We start from the raw sequence: 25103 nt of genomic DNA, 5'->3' as shown, positions 1-25103 counted from the left end.
TTTGCTTAATTGGGGTTTAAAGTTGGTGTTCCCTATCATCAAAATAGATTTCAAAGTTTCCTCTATTAATGCTGGTCTGTAATTAAATTTTACATACTTCATATTTGAAAACGTCTTTTCACACAAGTACTGTCAAATATTGATATCAATCTGAGCATATTATTTTAATTGACTATAGCACTAGGTAGGCAATTATAGAAGTCGACTAGTTTCTTCTCCTGATGTTTGCCTTTTAACATGTCCTTACCTTGTAGATTAATTACTTCCAGCTGAAGGTGAGGTGGAACACTCCTCGTTTTCACGATTAAATGAATTTTGAAATATGGAAATTTCCTTTGCAATTGCAACAAGGTCTGAAAAATTGTACTCAGGAAATATATCTACTGCTAATTTTTGTTGGAAATAGAAATCTTACTTCTTTTGTTTGAACTTTTGAAAACTGTGGGAGTATGACAAGCAGTCTGACATTACTTGTGATTCAAAAATTAGTTGTCATCAAATGACTTTACCATACATACATTTCACATACAAGCACTGTTTTGCTTTGTAGTTTTAGATTGAAGACATTAGACAATAATACCAAGAATGCAGCAAAAGCTATCTTCCAAAGTAATTCAGTGTCTGATAAGTATCTGCAGGTGGTTCTTCAAGTTAAAAAAATTTCTCTCTCAGCCCCAGAGCTCAAAAAATTCACAATAAACCTTCACCACTGACTGCTAAGCCATCAAATAGCTGTGGGGTTGAACAAATCAGGATGTTTAGCTTGTATTTCTGACAAAACCCTAAAGTAACCATAGGCTTTAAGTGCTTGCATGTGCACAAACTTGGTAAATCTGTCCAACTAAATAATAACTATGCTTTTTTTCTGTTCCACACATATTTTTACCATCATCAGTTAAAATACACGTTAGTGGATTCTACTTCAGCTTGTCCTGAATTAGTGTTTTCTTAACTTCTTTGAAAATCTTTACACCTGAACTTGTTCTACCCATGCTATATTCATAGGGAGCGATTCTCAATCACTGCACACTCTACACTGATTATTCACATAAAACATTGAGCAGTACTGTAACATTTGTCACTTTATCAAGAACCAAGAAAACTTACTTTGGTTGCACTTCCTTTTTCATTTTTGTGAAGAATTTCTGGTATGGTGAGATATTTTTTTCCCTTTTAAAAAATTTCTAATTTTTCTAACTATTAATTTCACTGAGTTGGAAATACTGTGATTAGTACTTACTAGTAACTAAGTACTAAGTTGGATAATGTCAACTTATATTTTTTTGGCTTCACTCCAGTGTTACTACATAACAATATTTTGCTATCTAATTCAATAATAAAATAATCCACACTCCAAAGTCTATTTTCCCCTTCTTCTGACATAATAAGTATGCACTAGTAATAAAAATAATCAAAAGAAGTCATGGTATGGAGATATGCGTGGCACTTGAAACACTGAATTTACAAATGTGTTACTGTAATTTATAGTGTGAACAGGAGAGTGAAGAGTGGAGGTGTCACATGTGGTCACTGTCAGGACTACTCAAGTCAGTTGTTGCAGTTTAAAAACAGTCATAGACAACATGTAAATAAATATTTTCATGCTCCAAGAAAAATATTTATAAACAATGAAATTTAAACTTCATGTAATTTTTAAATGCCAAAAATATTATCCCTCTTTGATTTTTTCAATCATTAAATTCATAAAAATATTCTTAGTTCATGGTCCATACACAAACAGGCAGCAGAGTAGACCTGGTGTATAGTTGGTAGTCTGCAAGACCCCTACCGTAGGAAGTGAGAAACTAGTCAATATTTTTGACCATGTAGATAATTTTCAGATGATTAACCCAGTCAGCATTATAAAGCATGGACTAGAAAAGGACAGAAAGCAGAGAGATAAGTCAGTGTAGTAGTTAAGAGTATAGTAAATGGAATCTGAGCAACTAAGTTTAAATTCTTTCTCTTCAATATACACTGTCTATATAGCTTTGGATAAAACTTATTTTCTCAGAGCCTCAATATCCTTATCTACTATAAAGGATAATTGTATCTACTTTAAAGTGTTGACTTAAAGATTAAATGAGATGATCTACATAAACTAGTTATAAAAGTACTTATGTAGGAGCTACTCAATAAATGTTTAACTATTTACATTATTGCTAATTCAAATTTGGTAATGATGACAATCCAAGAGATGACAGTGACAAAACATAAGCTAAAAAGGTAAAATTAACCGGATTTAAAAAAATAGAAAAAAGAAATGCAGAAATAGATCCAAATGCAAATGAGAATTCAGTATGACATAAACACAAAGTTTATCATTTTTATGAGACATCTTTGGAAACAGAGGGAAGGACTTGTATAAATTTGGAAGTACTGTGTGAATATAGATAAAAGCTTTAAAAATCTGAATTAAATAGACTTCAAGGACAAAATAGGAGTTAGAAGAATAAACAGAAAAGGATATGGGCACTACATTTAAAATGGGAGGAAGTAGAAGAATCAAGAAAGAAGATACAATAAAAATAACCTGAATAGCCGAAACCGGTTTGGCTCAGTGGATAGAGCGTCGGCCTGCGGACTCAAGGGTCCCAGGTTCGATTCCAGTCAAGGGCATGTACCTTGGTTGTGGGCACATCCCCAGTAGGGGGTGTGCAAGAGGCAGCTAATCAATGTTTCTCTCTCATCGATGTTTCTAATTCTCTATCCCTCTCTCTTCCTCTCTGTAAAAAATCAATAAAATATATTTAAAAAAAATAACCTGAATAGCAGATTTGGTTCAGCAATTTCTATCATAGAAGATAAAACACTAATGGGTATGAAAAATTGAAAGGAAGTCACCTAAGAGAATCAAGTTTCATGCAATGTAATGATTTCATAAGAAAACACTGTTAAAGCTGAAAAATCTACTTACTGACACAGCTATCATTGTACTATCTGGCCTCCATTCAGCTTGCTTGTAGGATCCAAACTGAGAAGATGATTTTGCAGGTTCCTTGTAGGTTACGATTAACACACTAGGCTGGAAGAAGAGAGTTTTGTTTTATTAATGTATAAGAATATATACAAACAAATGTAAGATAATTTATCATGAAGTACTCAAAATATTTTAATGATTCTAAAAGTGTAATAAAACATAATCGAATACTAAATCATTAATTACCTTAAATTAGTCCAAGGAAATCAACTAAAAATAACCAAAAAGAAAGGTAATCTAAATAGGCCTATATCTATTAAAGAAATTGAATCTCTAATTAATAATCATTAAAAAAAACAAAACAGAAATAGACCCAGATGTGTTTACTGGTGAATTCTACCAAATATTTAAGGAAGAAATTTAAGGAACAAATTCTCCACAATATCTTCCAGAAGACTGAAACAGAGAGAATACTTCCTAACTCTTTCTATGAGGACAGCATCACCCTAATACTGAAACCAGACAAAAACATTACAAGAAAGGAAAACAACATCCAATATCATTCATGAACACAGCTGCAAAAATTCTCAACAAATGATCAAATCTAATCCAACAATGTATAAGAAGAATTATAAAATACAAACAAGTGGGATTTATTCTAGGTATGTGAGGCTGAATCAATATTTGAATATCAATTAGTGTAACCCATCACAACGGGATAATGGAGAAGCAAAATACCCAGAATAGCCAATTCAATGTTGAAGGAAAAGAACTAAGTCGGAGAACTGACATTACCCAACTTCAAGACTTACTATCTATAATAATAAAAGCATAATATGCTAATTAGACCAGACGTCCTTCTGGACGACCTTCCGGACCAAGCAGGGACTGCAAGGAAAGCCCAGGTCCCAGATGCCGGATGCCTGCCTGCAGCCGGAGGGAAGCCCAGGTCCCAGGTGCCAGCAGCCAGGGGAAGGAAGGCCTACTCTTGCATGAATTTTGCGCATCGAGCCTATAGTAAAGATATAATAATGAAGACAAACTTGTACTGGCAAAAAAAAAGAAAAGAAAAGAAAAAAAAGAAAATATAGCAATGGAACAGAATAGAGAGTCCAGAAATAGACCCATATAAATATAGTCAAGTGACTTTTAAAAAAAGAACAAAGGTAACACAATAGAAATTGGATGGTCTTTTTAACAAATGGGTGTTGGAATAACTGGACATTCACTTTCTGCACATAAGAAGGTTCCACAGGGTCATCTTGTACTTTCTCTGCCCTTGCATTAGAATTAGCCATTTTTTCCAGGCAATTCTGTTTTTCTGTTTTTCTGTTAATTCTCACCCGAGGATACTTTCCCCATTGATTTTTAGAGAGAGTGGAAGGGAGGGAGAGAGAGAAACACTGATGTGAGAGGGATTGGTTGCCTTCCGCAAGTGCCCTGACCAGGGCTAGGGATTGAACCTGCAACTCAGGTATGTGCCCTTAACCCAGAACCGAACTCTGTGCATGGGCCGAGGCTCCAACCACTGAGCAACACCTGTATCTTTTTATTAGAGAATAGTATTTAGAAAACAAGGGCTCCTGTATCTTTTTATTAGAGAATAGTATTTAGAAAACAAGATCTGGAAACAAGATACTCATTGCTAGTGAGATGTCATTGCTTCTGGCTTCTAGGCACTCTCAGAAAACACAGTGTAAAATACATGTACCTATACTATCCCATATATACACATATACCTCTTTATATTTCTCTATATATATATGCATGTTGTTATACACAGAAATACATGTGATTATAATCAAGCACATGGTGGTTCACTCTAGCCTTCTCCCTTACTTACTTTTAACTTTTTTTAAGATAGAGAGAAACCTGGCTATTATTTCTTAAAATTGAGTTCTTTGGAATTGTTAACTATAACCCTATAAGAAACTACTAGTAATTTACAACCAGAATAGTTTTTATGAATAGCTTCTTTTAGTTTAACCTTAGGATAACCAGTTAAAACACTGTTTTCCAAAGTTATGTAGGCCACCTCTTTAAAAGCTTTTTTTAATCTCTAAAAATTAAATACAAGTTCCTCAGAAGCTAACAATACTCCAAACACATTAAAACTGCTAGACATTAACTGTTTTTACTTCAAATATCAACTAAAATTTAAAAACAAGTACCTTGGGAAGAATGACATCAGCAAGATGGCAGAATAGAAAACCTGGACTCTATCCCTCACACACAGATTCAGTAACAATTCACAGAAAAAAATTCTGCTTCTGAGTAATCCAGAAACTAGTTGAAAGGCACCTGAATACTGAATGAACGTGAAATTAGACTCATCAAACTTGGTAGGGAGATTCAGAACACCCTCAACAGAATTCCTACTCCCAACATAGTGCCAAGAAATCCTCCCATTCCCAGTTAATCCCCAAGGAACAAAAGACATAAACAGCATGTCCAATGCTGCAACCTTTCCACTGGTTTCTGTCTTGCCAGTCTTGGAAGTGACAGAACCAGCATAATCTAGCTACCCGACAGAGAATAGAGATAGTGGCGTGGACGTATAGTCATCATATCTCATCATGATATGAGAGAACAAAGATTCACAGCTCTCTTCTGGGCAAAGAAATCATTCGTCCGCACTGAGAGAACAAAGATTCACAGCTCTCTTCTGGGCAAAGAAATCATTCGTCCACAAACTTCTATGGAGGCTATCCAAAGGAATGACTTCTGTCTTGCTGTTCTTAGAGTGCTGATGAGATCTAGAAAAACCTAGCTGTCTGGGGGTAAGTGAGAATAGAAACAGAGATTTAAGCAGGCAGTTGCAATAGCCCCTCCCCCCTGGCTCAGCACAGAACAAGCGGACAATAAACCCCAGCTCCCAACTTCTCTCTGGGGAGCAAGATAGTCCACAGCTTTAATGCCCAAACCTTTCTTGGGGCTGCCCAAAGGGGGAGGGGTTTCTGCCTTGCCTTTCACAGGGCATTGATGAGACCTGCCAAATCTAGTGAGAATAGAGACAGAGGTGTGTGAGTTGCCACAGCCCCTCCCCAGCTCAGCACAGAGCAAGGGGGAAAAACTTCAGGTCCCAGCTTATCCCAAGGGAGGGAAAGAGTTGGATCCAACTTTACAGGATGCCTGATGAACAATTGCAGTCTCACTTGTTGAAGCGCATTTAAGGAATCCAGCATACCCTAGACACCTGAGAACTGCCAAAGAATAAAGGAAGCACATTGGATTAACATGAGGTTTGAGAGGCTATAAGAAATCTCTGGCTGGCTGATTGGTGGGAGACTTTTAATATATGAGGCCAGTTTGTGAAGACTGGGAGAGGTGGCTGCTCTGTCTAACACACAGTCACCAACACGGAGAGTTAATGAAGATGAAAAAAACAAGCAAGTATGTTCCAAACAAAGGAACGAAATCTCCAGAAACAAACCCCAATGAAACAGAGATACATGATTTACCAGACAGGTAATTCAAAATAACCATCAGAAAGATGCTAACTAAGGTCAGGAAAACAATGGATGAACAAGTGAATTTCAACAAAGAGATAGAAAATTTTTAAAAGTTACAAACATAAATCATGGAGCTAAAGATAATTATCTTGAGTTCAACAAAAGACTAGATGACACATAAAAAGAATGAGCAAACTATAAGAAAGGTCATTTGAAATCACTAAATCATAAGAGTGAATAAAGTTTAAGGGACCAACAAGCAGACTAATATACACATAGAAAAGAGAGAGAGAAATGACCAGAAAGCTTATTCAAAGAAATAATGACTGAAAACAGAAATGGACATCCAGATCAAAGCCCCCTAAAAGAAACTCAAATCCACATTGAGAGAAATTATAAATTGTCAAAAGTAAAAGCAAAGAGAATATATTGAAAACAGAATAAAAAGGCAACTTGTCAGGTACCAGGAACCAACCCCCATAAAACTGTAAGTGGATTTCTAAGCAGAAACCTTGCAGGCCAGAGAGGAGTGGGATGATATATTCAAAGTGCTAAAAGAAAAAAGCTGCCAAACAAGAATATTATTACATCTGGCAAAAATGTCCTTCAAAAATAAAAGATAGTCTTTCCTAAACAAACAAAAGCTGAGGAAGTTTATCACCACTACACCCACTTGCCAGAAATGCTAAAGGGGGTTCTTTATGTTGACAGAAAGGTCACTAAACAGCAACACAATAGCATAAAAAAGTATAAAAGTGGTTGGTATAGGTCAATATGTACACAAATAATAGTACATTGTAATACTGTAATGGTTAGGTTACAAAACAAGTCTTAACAAATTTCAGAAGACTGAAATCATACCAACTATCTTTTCTGACCACAATGGAATGCTACTTGAAGCCAACAGCAAAAGAAAAACTAGAAAATTCACAAATATGTGGAAATTAAACATGCTCTTGAACAACAAAGGGATCAAAGAAAAAATCAAAAGGAAACTTAGAAAATATCTTGAAATAAAGACTAAAATGCAATATACCAAAATCTATGGAATGCAGCAAAAGGACGCTTATAGTGATAAACACCTACATTTTAAAAGATCTCACAACAACCTGATTTTATACCTCAAGGAACTAGAAAAAGAACGAAGTCCATCCAAAGTTAAATAAAACTAGAGTAGAAATAAGTAAGCAGAGAATAGTAAAACAATATAGAAATAATAAAACAGTTGGTTTTTAAAAAGATAAACAAAATTGAGGAAACTTCAGCTAGATTTGAGGCAGGATAGTTAGATGTTAGGAGACATTTTCTAGGAAAAGGGAAATTGAGGCAAATGGTTAGACAAATAGAGCCAAACAAGTCAAGCAATTTACAACCAGATAGTAAATAGTAAGTGCTTATCTTCCCTAACCAAGGACACTTGAAAACAAATAGTTTACACCTCTCTTCCCCAACCAAAGAGTAAATAGCTTAAATCACCCTGGTCAGGGAGATAGAAAATAGAGACTCAATTAGTGCATTACTGACAGCCAAATGCAAAGACCAATGAAGTCCAGGGCGTAAGTAATAAAAAAAAACTCAATTGGAGAGTCAAACAAACCCAAGATAGAGGCAAAGCAGAACCAGAAATGACCCTAGTCTCTCTATGCAGCCCTGGCTGGTGTGGCTCAGTTGGTTGGGTGTTGTTTTGTACAACAAAAGGTGGCGGGGCATGTAAGGGAGGCAACTTAATGATGTTTCTCACATTAATGTTTCTCTCTCTTTCTCCTTCCTCCCCTTTGTTTCTCTTCCCCTCCCCCTCCCTCTCTCAAATCAATAAACATATCCTCAGGTAAGAATAAAAAAATAATAAATACCAAAATCTGGGTGGCTTAAAACAACCAAAATTTATACTGTCCCAGTTTGGAGACCAGAAGTACAAAATCAAAGTATCAGCAGGGCCATGACAGGTCGATGGGAAAATTCTTCCTTGCTTTGTGTAGCTTGTGTTTCTTGGCTTATATAAAAACTAGAGGCCCGGTGCACGAAATTCGTGCACGAAGGGGGTTGTCCCTCAGCCCAGCCTGTACCCTCTCCAATCTGGGACCCCTCAAGGGGCAGTCGGACATCCCTCTCACAATCCAGGACTGCTGGCTCCCAACTGCTTGCCTGCCTGCCTTCCTGATTGCCCCTAACCGCTTCTGCCTGCCAGCCTGATCACCCCCTAACTACTCTGCTGCCAGCCTGTTTGCCCCCAACTTCCCTCCTCTGCCGGCCTGGTCACCCCTAACTGCCCTCTCCTGCAGGGTTGATCACCTCCAACTGCCCTCCCTTGCAAGCCTGGTCCTTCTCAACTGCCCTCCCTTGCAGGCCGGGTGCCTCCCAACTGCCCTCTCCTGCTGGCCATCTTGTGGTGGCCATCTTGTGTCCACATGGGGGCAGGATCTTTGACCACATGGGGGCAGCTATATTCTGTGTTGCAGTGATGGTCAATCTGCATAGTACTCTTTTATTAGATTGGATAGAGGCCTGGTACAGGGGTGGGGGCCAGCTGGTTTGCCCTGAAGGGTGTCCTGGATCAGGTGGGGGTTCCCTTGGGGTGTGGGGCGGCCTGAGCGAGGGGCCTGTGGTGGTTTGCAGGCCGGCCACGCCCCCTGGCAACCCAAGCAGAGGCCCTGGTATCTGGAATTTATTTTCCTTCTACAATTGAAACTTTGTAGCCTGGAGCAGAGCCAAGCCTGGGGCTCCCTCTGAGGCCGGCAGCCATCTGTGTTGGGGTTATAATTGAAACTTTGCTGCCTTAAGCGGGTGGGCCCGGCCAGGGTGTGCAGAAAGCTTTGCTTCCCCTGTTGCCGGCGGCAACCCTGGCCTGCTCTCTCAAGCTCCATCCTGCCGCCATTTGTTTGAATTTGTTTACCTTCTATAATTGAAACTTTGTAGCTTGAGTGGAGGCTTAGGCCTGGCAAGGGCAGGTGGAAAGCTTGTTTCCCTCTGTTACCTAGGAAACCTTGCTCTCTGTGGCTGTAGCCATCTTGGTTTGGGTTAATTTGCATACTTGCTCTGATTGGATGGTGGGCGTGGCTTGTGGGTGTGTCGGAGGTATGGTCAATTTGCATATTTGTCTATTATTAGATAGGATTAGTGACCCATCGCACAAAATTGTGCGAGATCCGGGACCCCTCCCCTCCCATGGGACCGCCCGAGTCCCAGAGTCCCACCCCACGTGGCCGGCACACCGCGGGATGGCCCTGAGTCCCGGAGTGCCGCTCTGATGCCCCGCCTCTGGGCCGCATGCAGCCAGGCCCCACCCCCATGGCATGCACACAGGGCTGCGGAAACCCGGCAGAAGCCGAGTGAAGCGGATGCCGGAACCCCCGCACCCTTGTGGGCTGCAGGAACCCCAGCGGAAGCTGCACAGAGCAGCCGCCAGCCCCGCCCCTGCTGTGTGCACCGCCATCTTGTGACGGTGCTATGGCGTGATGGTAAATTTGCATATTACCTCATTATTATATAGGATATCACTCCAATCACATGGCCATCTTCTCCCTGTGTGTCTTCACAACTGTCTTCCCCCTGTGCATGTCTGTTTCTGTGTTCAAATTTCCCCTTTTTATAAAGACAATGTCATTTTGAATTAGAGCCTAATCTAATGAACTCATTTTAACTTCATGACCTTTATAAATATGAGCACATTCTTGTACTGGGGGTAGAATTTCAACATATCTTTACGGGGGAACATGCATCAACCTTTAACATTCTCTCTTTGTAAATGCTCCATAATATTGAGAAGTAGGAATCTAAGAGTAAAAATATCTTATGTATGTCAAACTTTCTGCAATGAGAAAAATGTTTTATATCTGAACTATCCTATACAGTACATGGTTGTCACATATGACTACTGAGCACCTGAAATGTGGCTGGTGTAAGAAACTGTGGGGGTTTTTTACTTAATTATTAATAAATTAAAATTTGTAATAACATGTGGCTAGTGGTTTCCATATTGGATAGACCAAAGTAGGTTCTAGAGAACTGATGATTATTTACTTAAATAAAAAGGTTGGAGACCAATTCAGCCTCAAATATGCTGTGCTAAAGTTCAACAAGTCTCTTCATTACAGAAGTTTAGGAAATCTTTAGTAGGCTGATGTACCCTGTAAATCTTCAATAGAATACAGTATGTATTATTTCCCAAGCTTATAACCATTTAAACAACTCATCCTTCCCCTAGATTTATCACATAGTATCAAGAGTTCCTGCCTGGCCAGTGTGGCTCAATGGTGAGCATCAACTTATGAACCAGGAGGTCACGGTTCAATTCCTGGTCAGGGCACATGACCAGGTTGTGGGCTTGACCCCCAAAAGATGGAAACAACCCAAATGTCTATCAGCAGGTGAATGGATAAATACAAGGTGATATATCCACACAAAGGAACATTATTCACTCATGAAAGGAATGAAGTACTGATACATGCTACAAAATGGATGAATCTTAAAGCATTAGGCTAAGTGAAAAAAAAAAAGCCCAGACATAAAAGGCCACATATTGTATGATTTTGTTTATATGAAATGTCCAGAATAGGCAAATTATAGACAGAGTGGGGCAAAAGTAGGCTTACAGTTTATATGAAAAATAATATAATAATTAATAAATATAGTAAATCCTAAAGATTATTGTTATAATACAGTTTTAATATTTTAAGTCTCAGGATCACATAATTTAAAATTCTATAAAACAGAGGTGACGGAATTAAGAAAAAAAACCTCACAGACAACAGTCTAATGATTACCAGAGGGAAAGGGGGTGGGAGATAGGAGACGGTAAAGGAGAGGGATAAATGGTGATGGAAGGAGACCTGATTTGAGGTGGTGAACACACAATACAATATACAGATGTATTACAGAATCGTACACCTGAAACCTATTTAATTTTATTAACCAACTAGAGGTCCAATGCACGAAATTTGTGCAAAGGGGGTCGGCCCTCGCAGCCCCGGCTTCATCTGAAGGTCATCTGGAAGGTCGTTCTGCTGTTTAGTCTAATTAGCATATTAGGTCTTTATTATATAGGAATGTCACCCCAATAAATTAAATTAAAATACTATAAAACAAAACTCCCAACTGCTTCTTTGAAATAATTTGTTCAAAAACTCCTACTTAAGACAACAGTAATATATTACTTCCTGCTATATACAGCTTAGTCATTGATGACAAGAACTGCTGAACATTCTGGAAGGACAGGGCTTGGACCAAGGCAAACCACCATATAGGGGAAAAGGGAAGCAGACCAATTGGAAGTGGGCACACAGGACTTTCTGGAGTGATGGAAATGTCCTGAATCTTGATGGGAATGGTGGTTAGACAAGTACATACACTTGTAAAAATCTGTTTAAGATCAACATTTCACTGTACATAAATTTTACCTTAAAAAAATGTCCAAAAGTAAATAAATAAGCTATTATTTAAGAATACATACATAACTCCCAGCAAACAAAAGCCCAGGTCCAGAGAGCTTCCTGTAGGAGTTTTACCAAACATTCAAAGAAGAACTAACACCTATACTCCTCAAACTATTCCAAAAAATCCAAGAGGAAGGAACACTACCAAACTCTTTTCATGAAACCAGTATTATCCTAATTCCAAAACCAGATAAAGAAACTACAAAGAAAGAGAATTACAGGCTAATATCCCTGATGAACATAGATGCTAAAATCCTCAACAAAATGTTAGCAAATCGGACCCAGCAATATATTACAAAAAAATCATACACCATGACCAAGTGGTATGCATTCCTTGGATGCAAGGCTGGTACTATATTCAGAAATCAATAAAAGTGATACATCATGTAAACAAATTGAAAGACAAAAATCACATAACCATATCAATAAATGCAGAAAAAGCATTCGACAAAGTCCAACACCCATTTCTGATAAAAACTCTCAGCAAAATAGGAATTGAGGGAGCATATCTCAACATGATAAAGGCCATATATGACAAATCTACAGCAAACATCATACTCAATGGGCAAAAACTAAAACCATTTCCCTAAAAACAAGAACAAGAAAGGGATATCCGCTTTCACCACTCTTATTCAACACTAGAGGCCCGATGCATGAATTCGTGCACAGGTGGGGTCCAGCCGGCCCACCCTGATTGGGGCCGATTGGGCCGGGCCAGCCAGGGGGAGGGGCCACGGGCAGTTGGTGGGCCAGCCCTGCCCCCGATCGGGGTGAGGGGGGCTGATCAGGGGTGGTGCCGGCTGGGGGGAGGGGCTGCGGGAGGTTGTCCTGCTGGCCCCACCCCTGGTCGAACTCCCAGTCGAGAGGACAATTTGCATATTAGCCTTTTATTATACAGGATAGTACTGGAAGTCCGAGCCACAGCGATCATACAAGAAGAAGAAAAAAAGGCATCCAAATTGGAAAGGAGGAAGTAAAACTCATTATTCGCAGATGACATGATATTGAACATAAAAAACCCTAAAGAATCCACCAAAAAACTACTAGATTTAATATATGAATTTGGTAATGTAGCAGGATACAAAATTAACACCCAAAAATCAATGGCTTTTTTATACACTAATAGTGAATTCTCAGAAAGAGAAACTAAACAAGCAATACCATTTACCATTGCAACAAAAATATTACAATACTTAGGAATAAACTTAACCAAGGAGGCAAAAGATCTGTACTTGGAAAATTACAGGACATTGAAAAAAGAGATAGAGTAAGACATAAACAAGTGGAAGACTATACTGTGTTCATGAATTGGTAGAATCAGCATCATTAAAATGTCAATACTACCCAAGGTAATCTACAGATTCAATGCAATCCCTATTAAAATACCAACAGCATATTTCACAAATCTAGAACAAATACTCCAAAAATTTATGTGGAAGCCAGAAAGACCCCAAAGAGCCACAGCAATCTTGAGAGAAAAAAACGAAGTTGGAGAAATCACAATACCAGATTTCAAGTTATACCACAGAGCCACCATAATCAAAACAGCCTGGTACTGGCACAAGAACAGGCATATAGATCAATGGAACAGAACAGAGACCACAGAAATCAACCCAAACCATTAATATTTGACAAAGTAGGCAAGAACATACAATGGAGTCAAGACAGTCTCTTCAATAAATGGTGTTGGGAAACTTAGACAGATAAATGCAAAAAAATGAAACTAGACCACCAACTTACACCAGACACAAGAATAATTAAAAATGTATAAAAGACTTAAATGTAAGTGGTGACACCATAACAATCCTAGAAGAAACCATAGGCAGCAAAATCTCAGGCATCTCTTGTAGCAATGTTTACGGATACATTTCCTAAAAAACAAAAACAAAAAAAACTAAGGAGCAAATAAACAAATGGGACTAAATAAAAAGCTTCTGCACAGCAAAAGAAACCATCAACAAAACGAAAATGGAGCCTATTGTATGGGAGAACATATTTGTCAATGATACATCTGATAAAGGGTTAACATCCAAAATATATAAGGAACCCATACAATTTAACAAAAGGAAGACAAACAATCCAATTAAAAAATGGGCCAAGGACTAAATAGACACTTCTCCAAAGTGGGCATACGGAAAGCCAAAGAGACATATGAAAAAAATGCTCAAAATCACTGATCATCAGAGAGAGATGTAAATTAAAATGACAATGAGGTATCACCTCACATCTGTCAGAATGACTACCATCAACAAATCAACAAATGACAAGTGCTGGCGAGGATGTGGAGAAAAGGGAACCTTAGTACACTGCTGGTGGGAATGCAGACTGGTGCAGCCATTAAAGAAAACAAACTCCACACTAAATATGGAACTCCCATTTGACCCAGTGATCCCATTTATAGGAATACATCCAAAGAAACCCAAAATATCAATCAGAAAGAATGTATGCACCCCTATGTTCATAACAGCACAATTTACAATAGCTAATTGGAAACAGCCCAAGTGTCCATCAGTGGATGAGTGAATAAAAAAGCTGTGGTACATTTACACCATGGAATACTATCTACACTAATAAAAGAGAAAGATGAAAATTGACCGTACTTTCATGACGCCCACCAGCCAATCAAGAGTGAGCATGCAAATTAACCAACAAAGATGGTGGGGTAATTTGCATACGCAGGCACCAAGCAGGCGGGGGCGGGACACTTGCATCGTCGCCATGACGATGATGCAGGCATTCTGCACTGCCCCAGCTGCTCAGAGTCTCTGGCAGCATGGGAAGGCGGGGCCAGAGCGGAAAGGCTGTGCTGGCAGCCAGGGAAAGGAAGGCCCATTCTTGCACAAATCTTCGTGCATTGGGCTTCTAGTGCAGCTATAAAAAAGAAGAATCTCTTACCCATTGAGACAGCATGAAGGGACCTGGAGAGTATCATGCTAAGTGAAATAAGCCAATCAGAGAAAGACAAATATCACATAATCTCACTCATATGTGGAATATAATGAACAAAATACTTCTTAAATTACTTTCATGAATACATCATTCATAAAGTATTCACACCAGATATGTTTAACTTTAATCAAGCCTTCAAACATAATTTCAAGTTTATAAGAAATATAGAGGACTCAAGAAAACATTAACAACTAGACAAACCCATAGATAATGTGGTGGTGAGTTATAAGAAAAGTGGCCTTATTTATTAAAAATAAATCTAGGTAACTGAAACCACAATATCTCTGAGGTGTGTCTGTAATGGTCCTTTCTAAACAAGCATTTCAGTTCAGTGCTATGTATGTACATAATTGGACATAGAGATGGAAATTTCTACACGCAAATTCTATATAGAGCTGAAGGTAAATAATCTCTATAATTTATCTCAATTTCTTACCATATAGTTAAATGTCAACTCTGGGTCAGAAGACAACACACGTCAACATTATGATATTAATAATGCAGACTCCAAGTCTTACTATATGGCTTACAGTCTTTACTATTACATATTATTTACATGCTATATAAAGAAAAATACATAATAGGCTTCAGAAAAAGTTTTGTAAAAACTGGGTACTTTTTAAAGTGTACTTAAAAGTTTATTTAACAGAGTCTGTTAACTGAAAAATTAACTAGGGAAGACTACCTAATTTTCATATTCCAGAAAAAGAATAAATATTTTATTTTTTAAAATATATTTTTATTATATATCCGAAGAAACTAGAAACACCAATCAGAAAGGATATATGCACCCCTATGTTCATAGCAGCACAATTTACAATAGCTAAGATTTGGAAACAGCCTAGGTGCCCGTCAGCAGATGACTGGATCAGAAAACTGTGGTACATCTCCACAATGGAATACTATGCTGCCATAAAAAAGAAGGAATTCTCATCATTTGCAGCAACCTGGATGGAATTGGAGAATATTATACTAAGTGAAATAAGCCAGTCAATGAAAGAAAAATACCACATGATCTCACTCATTTATGGATAATAAAGAACATTATAAACTGATGAACAAAAAGATAGATACAGAGACAGTAAAGCAACAAACAGACTTTCAAATTACAGGGGGAAAGTTAGGGAGAGGTGGGGGAGATAAGAAATCAAAGGACTTGTATGCATGCATATAAGCATAAACAATGGACGTAAAACTCTGGGGGGTGAGGGCATGTATGGGTGTGGGGTGGGGGGGGGTAATGGTAAGATATGTACACATATAATACCTCAATAAAAAAAAAAGAAAAAAATATATATTTTTTTTATTGATTTCAGAGAGGAAGGAAGAGGGAGAGAGAGAAATATCCATGATGAGAGAGAATCATGGGATCAGCTGCCTCCTGCAAGTCCCCCACTGGGGATCAAGCCCACAACCCGTGCATGTGCCCTTGACCGGAATTGAACCTGGGACCTTTCAGTTCACAGGCTGATGCTCTATCCACTGAGCAAAACCAGCTAGGGCAAGAATAAACATTTTAAAATATACTAAATAGTACACATTACTCTAGTTTGAAATATACATCCATGTTGAAAGAATTTTCTTCTTCCTATATACCCTCTTTCCAATGCAGTTTCATAAGTTTTCCCTAGTTCAACACAATAATGGTGAAACCCAGACTTAACCATCTGCCTTAAGGCCTCATTTTCCACATTTATAAAATGAAAAGGAAATGTTTATAATGGAAAGAAAACCATTCCACTTCACAGCCTCCTTTCATTTAAAGGACATCTATAATAATAAAAGCATAATATGCAAATTGACCCAACGATCGAACAGCAGAACAACCGTCTGGATGACCTTCTGGATGACCATGCTATGACACCACTGGCACCAGGCCAGCCAAGGCAGGTGTGATGTGATTTGTTGGGGGGCCCTGCCATTGCACCACGATTGATCGCCCTATAGAGTGAGGCCCAGGCCACCCAGCCAGCTGTCACAGAGGGAGACCCAGGCCACCGGCCAGTGATCACCCCGCAAAGGGGGGGGGGCAGTGGCGGGGGCAGGGAGAGCAGCACCGCACAGATGGCAAGCAGTAGCAGCGGCGGGGGCGGGCCAGCTGCTGGCAGCTGGGGGAAGGAATGCCCTGATAGGCTCTGATCACCAGCCAGGCCTAGGGACCCTACCCAAGGGATCCCGGATTGCGGGAGGGTGCAGGCCGGGCTAAGGGATCCCCCCGTGCATGAATTTCATGCACCGGGCCTCTAGTAATACACTAAAAGGTTCTGAGTATTGTGCTTGAAATTTAGTGAGCATTTCTTAAACAATCTTTCATGTGAATATAACTGGTTGAATATGTTTTTTAAAGTCAGCTGTTGCTAAGATATCTTTCAAACAGATTTTTTTCAAGTTGTATTATTCCTACTTTATATGAAAAATAGCACAGAACAACCTCCACAAAATAAGCTTTAGCATTAAATGTGGATTTGTATCTCAGCTCTGCTACTTATTAAATAATTTCTCCTATCATAAAATTACTTTATTTAAGTCTTACTTTTCCTATTTGGAAATAGAATTAATACCAAACTCCCAAAGTTACTGTAAGGAGTATATTAAATAAGATATATTAAAAAAAAAACAACTTTAAAAAGGTCTAATATAGGGAGAAACCAAGATGGCGGCATAAGGTAAACACCTAATTGTTGCCTACCACAACAATTTTGAAACTACAACTGGAAAACAGAGAGCACACCGTCCAGAACCACCGAAAAGCTGGCAGAGTGGAAAACCTACAACTAGAGAAAAAGAGAGAGGGGGACGCTGAGCCTCAGGAGCTGTGGAGGTGCGGAGATCCGTGAGCGCGGAAAGGGCGGGCGGTTGAATACACGGCAGGCTTGCTCGCAGCGCGCGGAGAGGGAGGGCAGCAGACGCTGCGTGGCTAGCTTTCTCGTTTCGGAGAAAAACAAAACCTCCCGACTGCACTGAAATCCAGCTGCGGTCGGGGAGAAACTGGTCTGTTTGGCAGCCTGCGAGGCTCGAAAGCTGTCTTCTCTCAGAGGCGCGCAGCCATTGATTAGGGCACGGAGAAATGGGCCCTCTTAGGGCAGAGCAGACGGGAAACCAAAGCTTGTCTGCGCCATCCTGAGACTCCGCCCCATCCAAGCTGAGCACAGCCCTCCCAGTGACTGGATTTCTCGTTTGGGAGAAAAACAAAACCTCCGGTCTGCACTGAAATCCAGCCCCAGCTGGGGAGAAACTGGTCTGTTAGGCAGCGGGAGAGGCTCGATAGCTGCCTTCTCTCAGAGACGTGCAGCCATTAATTCGGGCACGGAGAAACCGCCCCTCTTAGGGCGGAGCAGACGGGAAACCAAAGCTTGTCTGCACCACCCTGAGACTCCACCCCATCCAAGCTGAGCACAGAAGCTCTCCCAGCAGAGACACTGCGGATCCTCACAGCCAACTGGCTTGGAGATCAATTCCCGCCAGTGATACCAACAGTCCCAACCACTCTGAACTCCAGTTTCTGGGGACACGCGGGGGACCCAGATGCCTACGGGACTCTCAGCCATCTGTCAGAGAGTGAGAGTGACTTTTCTGTTGGTGTGGACGACACCATATTTCAACCACTCTCATAAGGGACACATTCAAGAGGCAGACTCAGTGAGCACCAAAGCCCTACTGTGTCTCCAGCACAGCAATTCTTCCGTTATAGACACAGCAGGCCCTCACAACCAATTGGACCGGAGGTCAATTCCTCCCAGTGTACCAACAGCAATCAGGGCTTTTAACTACACCAAGACTTTCCACTCAGCCCACAAAGGGGAGTACCAAGAGCGACCACCTAGGGTGATTGGGGAGCTGAGCTACCGGCCCCTATAGGTCACCGACCACACAAAGCCACTCCATCAACACAGGGAGGCAGCCAAAATGTGGAGACATCGAAGTATGTCACAAGTAGGAGCGATAGATGAAAGCAAACTAATGGATGACAGTGTTCAGAACCATATTTATAAGGTTACTCAAGAATCTTCTAAAAACCGCTGAGAAACTTGAAGAGACCTTCAAGGACCTAAATGAGAATACCAAAAAAATGGAAAAGGACCAGTCAGAAATTATGCATACACTGTCTGAAATAAAGAATATACAGAGTAGACCACCGCACCCGAAGAGTCAAACCAAAGATCTGGAATATGAGGAAGAAAAAAACACCCAACCAGAGAGGCGGAAAGAAAGAAGAATCCAAAAGTATGAGGATAGCATAAGGAGCCTCCGGGATGGCTTTAAGCGTACCAACATCCGAATTTTTGGGGTGCCAGAAGAAGAGAGAGAGCAAGATACTGAAAACATATTTGAAGAAATAATGACAGAAAACTTCCCCCACCTGGTGAAAGAAATAGACTTACAAGTTCAGGAAGTGCACAGAACCCCAAACAAAAGGAATCCAAAGAGGACCACACCAAGACACATCATAATTAAAATGCCAAGGGCAAAAGACAAAGAGAGAATCTTACAAGCAGCAAGAGAAAAACAGTTAGTTACCTACAAGGGAGCACCCATACGACTGTCAGCTGATTTCTCAACAGAAACTATACAGGCCAGACGGGAGTGGCAAGAAATATTCAAAGTGATGAATAGCAAGAACCTACAACCAAGACTACTCTACCCAGCAAAGTTATCATTCAGAATTGAAGGGCAGATAAAGAGCTTCACAGATAAGAAAAAGCTAAAGGAGTTCATCACCACCAAACCAGTATTATATGAAATGCTGAAAGGTATTCTTTAAAAAGAGGAAAAAGAAGAAAAAAGTAAAGATAAAAATTATGAACAAATACATATCAACAAGTGATTCTAAAAATCAAGTGAATTAAAAATCTGAGGAACAGAATAAACTGGTGAACATAATAGAATCAGAGGCATAGAATGGGAGTGGATTGATAATTCTCAGGGGGAAAGGAGTGTCTGTGTGGGGGGTTATGGGAAGAGACTGGACAAAAATCATACACCTATGGATAAGGACAACAGGGGGAAGGGAACCAGGTGATGGGGAGATATGGGAGGAAAAAAGGAGAAACAATTGTAATAATCTGAACAATAAAGATTTATTTTAAAAAATAAATAGTTCTACATAAAAAAAAGGACTAATATAATAAGAACTCATCACTTGTTAGTTTGTATTTGTTTTCTTTTAGTTTTTAAATAAGTCAATGGGATTTATATTCCATATGATTGATAGTGAACAAAAATTGTATCACCCTTGGGCTTCAAAAACAAGTGATACTGATGATGTAAAGGAAGTGATAACAATCATAGCAATGGCAAACAAATGAGACCTAACAACTAATGAATATTGTACTATAAATAGCCAAACTGCAAACATACTGTCTCCTTACTACCTATCCTCCACACAACACACACAAAGGAACCAAACAGCTCAGTCTCCCAAAGGACAAGACAGTAGCCATTACATCAAAAATTGAATAGTCTTGAAGAGATAAACTAAGAAGTATTTCTAAGAAGTATTTCTTCTAAATGTATGACTGAGAATTATGACACCAATAACTAATTTGATCAGTTTTAACCCACTAAGACAGGAAAACATAAAAATGCCAGCAAAAGTCAAATTACAAGGACTTCCAACAATGGCAGAGTAGAAGTTGGCAAGTCCTCTCCCCAAAAAACAAGCATAAAACTAAACAAAGTCAAAACAAATATTTATAATACTTGGAAACTGACCAAAGGCAAAAAACAAATTAAAATCCTTTTGTTCATGAAAAACTGCTGAACTTTAGGTCAGAAAAGTGGGAATAAATGGTATTCTTGTTGGGACTGTGCTCATCCCCTCCCCAAAGCTTGGCAAACAGCAGAGCCATCAGGATGGACCTGTTAGTGAAAAAAACAGCAGCTTTGCTGCTAGAGGTGGGCTGCTTCGATATGTAGCAGAGGGCAATACCCTAACATTGTCAGTTAAAATAGGAAACTCCCTAGAAAACAAGCAGTCCTGCTAACAAGAGGTTGTAGACCCCATTTGGGCAAGGAGCATATCCCTCAACCAGCTAGAAAGAGAAATTTATCACACATCCCTGGGCACTGGGAGACAATACTTAACAATAGGAAAAACCCTGAAGGACCCAAGCTCTCCACTCATTCCTGTCTGACAGGGAGACTGTGTACATGCAAAGATAAGACAAAGAAAGGCCAAGCTCCCTACACATCACTGGGAGACTGTTCACAAGGAAATCCCAGAAGGGTCCGGTAGGAAGTAAAAGCTGGAACAGACATACCAACATCCTGAATTTTGCATGTACTCTCCAACCCACGAAGCAATCAACAGAGAATGGATGTCTTACTGGCTTAAGATATTTGAAAAAAAAAAAAAAATCTGTAAACACTCACTATGTAAACACAGAGGCAACCCCTAGGAAGCCAGGATAAAAATAAGCGGAGATGTCACTCAGTGGTTGCATATAGCAGGGAAGATAAATTTTGTAGATTAACTCCATGTAAGTTACTTGGAAATACTTTTTAAAAAATCAGCAACAACGACTCTCGAGGAGGGGGGGGGGAATAAAATAGACTCAGGAGCTGTTATAATAAATTATCTAAAATGCCCAATTATCGAAAATCTTGCCACCCCAACCTCCAGTGTAGCCAAGGTGGCTAACACTACTACTAACCTGTTGCAGCTATTGCCTCTAGAGCTTGGTGGATCAAGAATTCACATTGTCATGAAGAGTGACAAGGAAATTGTTGGGATACTTCTAGGATTTGATGACTTTTGAAATCACACCAGAAGGAAGAGAATTACTAAATTAGACCAGATTTTGCTAAAAGGAAATAATATAACAATGTCGGTTCCTGGAGAAGGACCTGAACTCTGAATGAATTTCCCTTGACTTATGCTACATTCTGTCTTGTCTTATATGATAAAAAATATATAAACATTTTTTAAACCTTTCAATGTCTGTCTGGATCTGTGAAACTAAGTTTCCCGTTAAAGGGGAATGCTTTTGTAAATGCCATTATTAAAAGTTAATCATGATTATCTTGGAAAAGAGAAGTTTGCTCTTTGAAGACTCAAATAAAGGTAGTTTTGGTTAAAAAACTAAAAATAAATAAAATGCCCAACTATCAATCAAAAATTAAAAGAAAATACAAAGAAACTAGAAAGTGTGACCCAGACGGAAGGAAAAAGAAACTATCTCTGAGTGGGCCCAGAATAGCAGATGAATTCAAAACAATTACAGGTATAATATATTACAGAAACAAAGGAAAGTATGTTTAAAGAATCAAAGGGAAATATGATAATACCTCAACATTCGGGGAATCTAAAAAAAAAGAAATAAAAACAATTAAAAAAAAGAACTAATTCTAGAGTTTAAAAGTTTAATACCTGAAATGGAAACTTCATTATATAGGTTCCACAGCATATTTGAGATGGCAAAAGAATCCAAAAGCATGAAAATAGTTCAAAAAAGTTATCCAATCTAAAAAAACAGAGAAAGGACAAAAGTGGAGAGAGATATGTGAAACATCCAAGTGTAACAACATATGTATAATGGGGCTTCAGGAGATGACATTAGATAAAAAAAATATTTGAAGAAATAATGACTGCAAATGTCCTAAGTTTGATGAAAGACATTAAGCCCCAGCTTCAGAATGCTTGACAAAACCTAAGTGGGATCAACACTTACATACACACATACACCATACACAAACTACTGAAAGCCAACCATCAGAAAATGTTGCAAGAGCAAAAGTAAAATGCCTGATCACACACAAGAGAACAAAAAATATAATTAATGGATGATTTGTTATCAGAAGCAATGAAGGTCAGAAAGCAATGTCATATTTAAATGCTGAAATAGAAAAACTGTCAAACATGAATTCTGTATTCCAACAAAACTATTCTTCAAAACAGTAGGCAGAGCAAACATTTAGGTAAAGAGATTAGGATTTGTTGCTAGCTAACCTGCCTAACAAGAAATACTAAAAGAAATCCCTCAGAAAAAAAATGGAAATGACATCAATTGGTATGCAGACAAGTGTTAATAAAACAGGCCTGAGACTGCTATACTAAAAAGGGTCTGATTGGCAGTTTTCCTAAAAAAGCTAAACATAATTTACCACATGACCTAGCAGTTCCATTCCTAGGTATTTCCCCACAAGAAATGGTTATATATATCCACACAGATTGTAAAAAAATGTTTATATAGCAGCATTAATCATGATGGTCCCAAGTTAGAAACAATCCAAATACCCATCAACTGGTGAATGGATTTAAAACTGTGATCTATTCATAGATGGAATAATATTCAGCAATAAAAAGAAATACCACAAAAGCATTATGCTAAATAAAAGCCAGACACAAAAGACCACATATTATATGACTATATCATATGAAATTTCCAAAAAAAGTCAAATCTAAGGGACAGAAAGCAGGCCAGTCAATGGTTTCCGGAGTGGGAGCAGAGGATGAATGCAAATGGGGATAATGCTTTTTGGATTATTATAAATGTTCTTAAACTAGACTGTGATGATGGTAGCACAACTCTATAAGTTTACTCAAAATTACTGTGCACTTATATATTCATAAACCTCAATAAAGCTGTTAGAAAATTAAACCACAGCAAATTCTATCGTAAAACCACAATATAGCCAAAATTTCATATGTAAATTTATATATGATTTATGATTGAAATAAAAAATCACTTTGGGAGACAGGTAGGTTTGTAATGGCAACTCAGAGAAAAATAATTATTATAATGACCTTAAAAGAAAAATAAGATACCTTGACTCCAACCAATTAATGCCTGCTGGTCAATAAAAAAAACTTTAACTTGTAGCACGTCTGAATTCCAGAATATTTAAAAATATTTTTAAATTGTAAATTTATTTTTTTCTAATTTCATAAAGTGCATAATAAATGCGTTATTTAGCAGTAAGTGAGATGCTTTAATACAGCATTTCCTATACCAGCATTTTAGGTGACATACAAACACTGTATTAAATATTTAATCATATAGTGAGAAAATAATTTTTTCAATTCCCTTTTTAACCCTTTTAATTTAGATGAGGAAATCTGTATAAAGTGCTAGTTTACTTTTAAGCCTTTCTCATGTATCTGCTAACTGCCCTTTTTAAGAAAAGGACAAGAGCCTTTAACAGGATGCGATTTTCCTAACATTGTTTTCATTGTATGCCCCTCAAACAGTAACCCTCTACTCATACAAGTGGTGTTAGCTTTCCATTTTGTAGTAAAGATATAAATTGATGTATTTTGAAAGATAATCTCAAGTTTAAGAGTTAAATTGGATATGTACTATGAGAACAGGACAAAAATCATGAACAAGGCATGTGAAGGACCTAAAATCAGGAAACTGCTTCCTATGATGTAAGGTACCAAGTGCACATAAAACTCGGAATGAATGTTTACCTATAACATGGATCATGTCAATGATTCAAAAGCACCTAAAGATGAGTGAAATATCTTTGTTTATGCTGCTTTTTTGTGTGTCTTTCTTTTTCCACAGATTAGCCTATATAATAAAAGTCTAATATGCAAACTGTCCCCTCAACCCGGAGTTCAACAAGGGGGGGCCGGCCAGCCAACCACCACTTGACTCCCCGCGCCCGCCACCCCTCACCCGTCTGCCCCAGAATCAGGTCACATAATTACCATTAGCAACTTTCAAGTATATAATATAGTATTATTAACTATAAATCACAATGGTGCACATTAGATCCCCAGAACTTACTCATATTACGGGTGGAAGTTTGTACTCCCTGACGAACATCCCTTTTCCCCAACCCACTCAGCTCCTGGTAACCACCATTCTAACCTCTGTTTCAATGACTTCGGCTTTTTTAGATTCCACATATAAGTAATATCATGTAGTATTTGTCTTTGTCTGCTTATTTCACTTAGCATAATGCTCTCAAGGTCCATCCATGTTGTTATAAATGGCAAGACGTCCTTCTTTCTAGCGACTGGATAATATTCCATCATGTATATATACACATCTTTATCCATTCATCCACTGACAGATACTTAGGTTTCCATATCTTGGCTACTGTAAATAACATAAACTAATTTTCTAAAATAATGTGGACTATGTGTAGAAAATAGTACTTAATTTACCTGCACTTTCATAATCCTCTTTAAATAAGTTTTTCTAAATTTAAACTGAAATTTACCATACCATATTTTTAAAATTACACGTCAACCCTTAAAAATCTTCCAATTATTAAACCTTCAAAAAATTGTATGCTACACATAGGACAGATATCCTGAATTCATTTATTTATTTTACAAATACTTATCAAGCACTTTTTATGCAAGGCATTATTAATAACTCAAGATCATTTCTGCCC

The 25103-nt window shown here is 38.5% G+C and overlaps 2 protein-coding genes across 5 annotated transcripts in view; one reads left to right on the top strand and one right to left on the bottom strand.

Annotated features, from left to right (window-relative positions):
• The window catches only part of RIC1 (RIC1 homolog, RAB6A GEF complex partner 1), a 110245-nt gene that overhangs the window by 80471 nt on the left and 4671 nt on the right, over positions 1-25103 (bottom strand). For 3 of the 4 annotated variants that reach the window (XM_079791138.1, XM_079791140.1, XM_079791139.1), the window contains exon 2: positions 2918-3025. In XM_079791138.1, coding sequence (XP_079647264.1) covers positions 2918-3025 — 108 coding nt within the window. Of the gene's footprint in view, positions 1-2917; positions 3030-25103 lie in introns of those variants that run through there. The other variant, XM_079791141.1, reaches the window with a different exon arrangement.
• LOC307111033 (U6 snRNA-associated Sm-like protein LSm5) lies at positions 21458-24331 on the top strand (the record flags this gene model as incomplete). The annotated part of the gene is given in 3 exon segments (XM_079790726.1): positions 21458-21504; positions 21506-21525; positions 21528-24331. Coding segments are annotated over 3 exon segments (150 nt in total). The 3' UTR covers positions 21611-24331.

This window comes from Cnephaeus nilssonii (assembly GCF_951640355.1).
Source record: "Cnephaeus nilssonii genome assembly, chromosome: 14".
Taxonomy (NCBI): domain Eukaryota; kingdom Metazoa; phylum Chordata; class Mammalia; order Chiroptera; family Vespertilionidae; genus Cnephaeus; species Cnephaeus nilssonii.
This window is presented reverse-complemented; position numbering and strand designations above follow the sequence as displayed.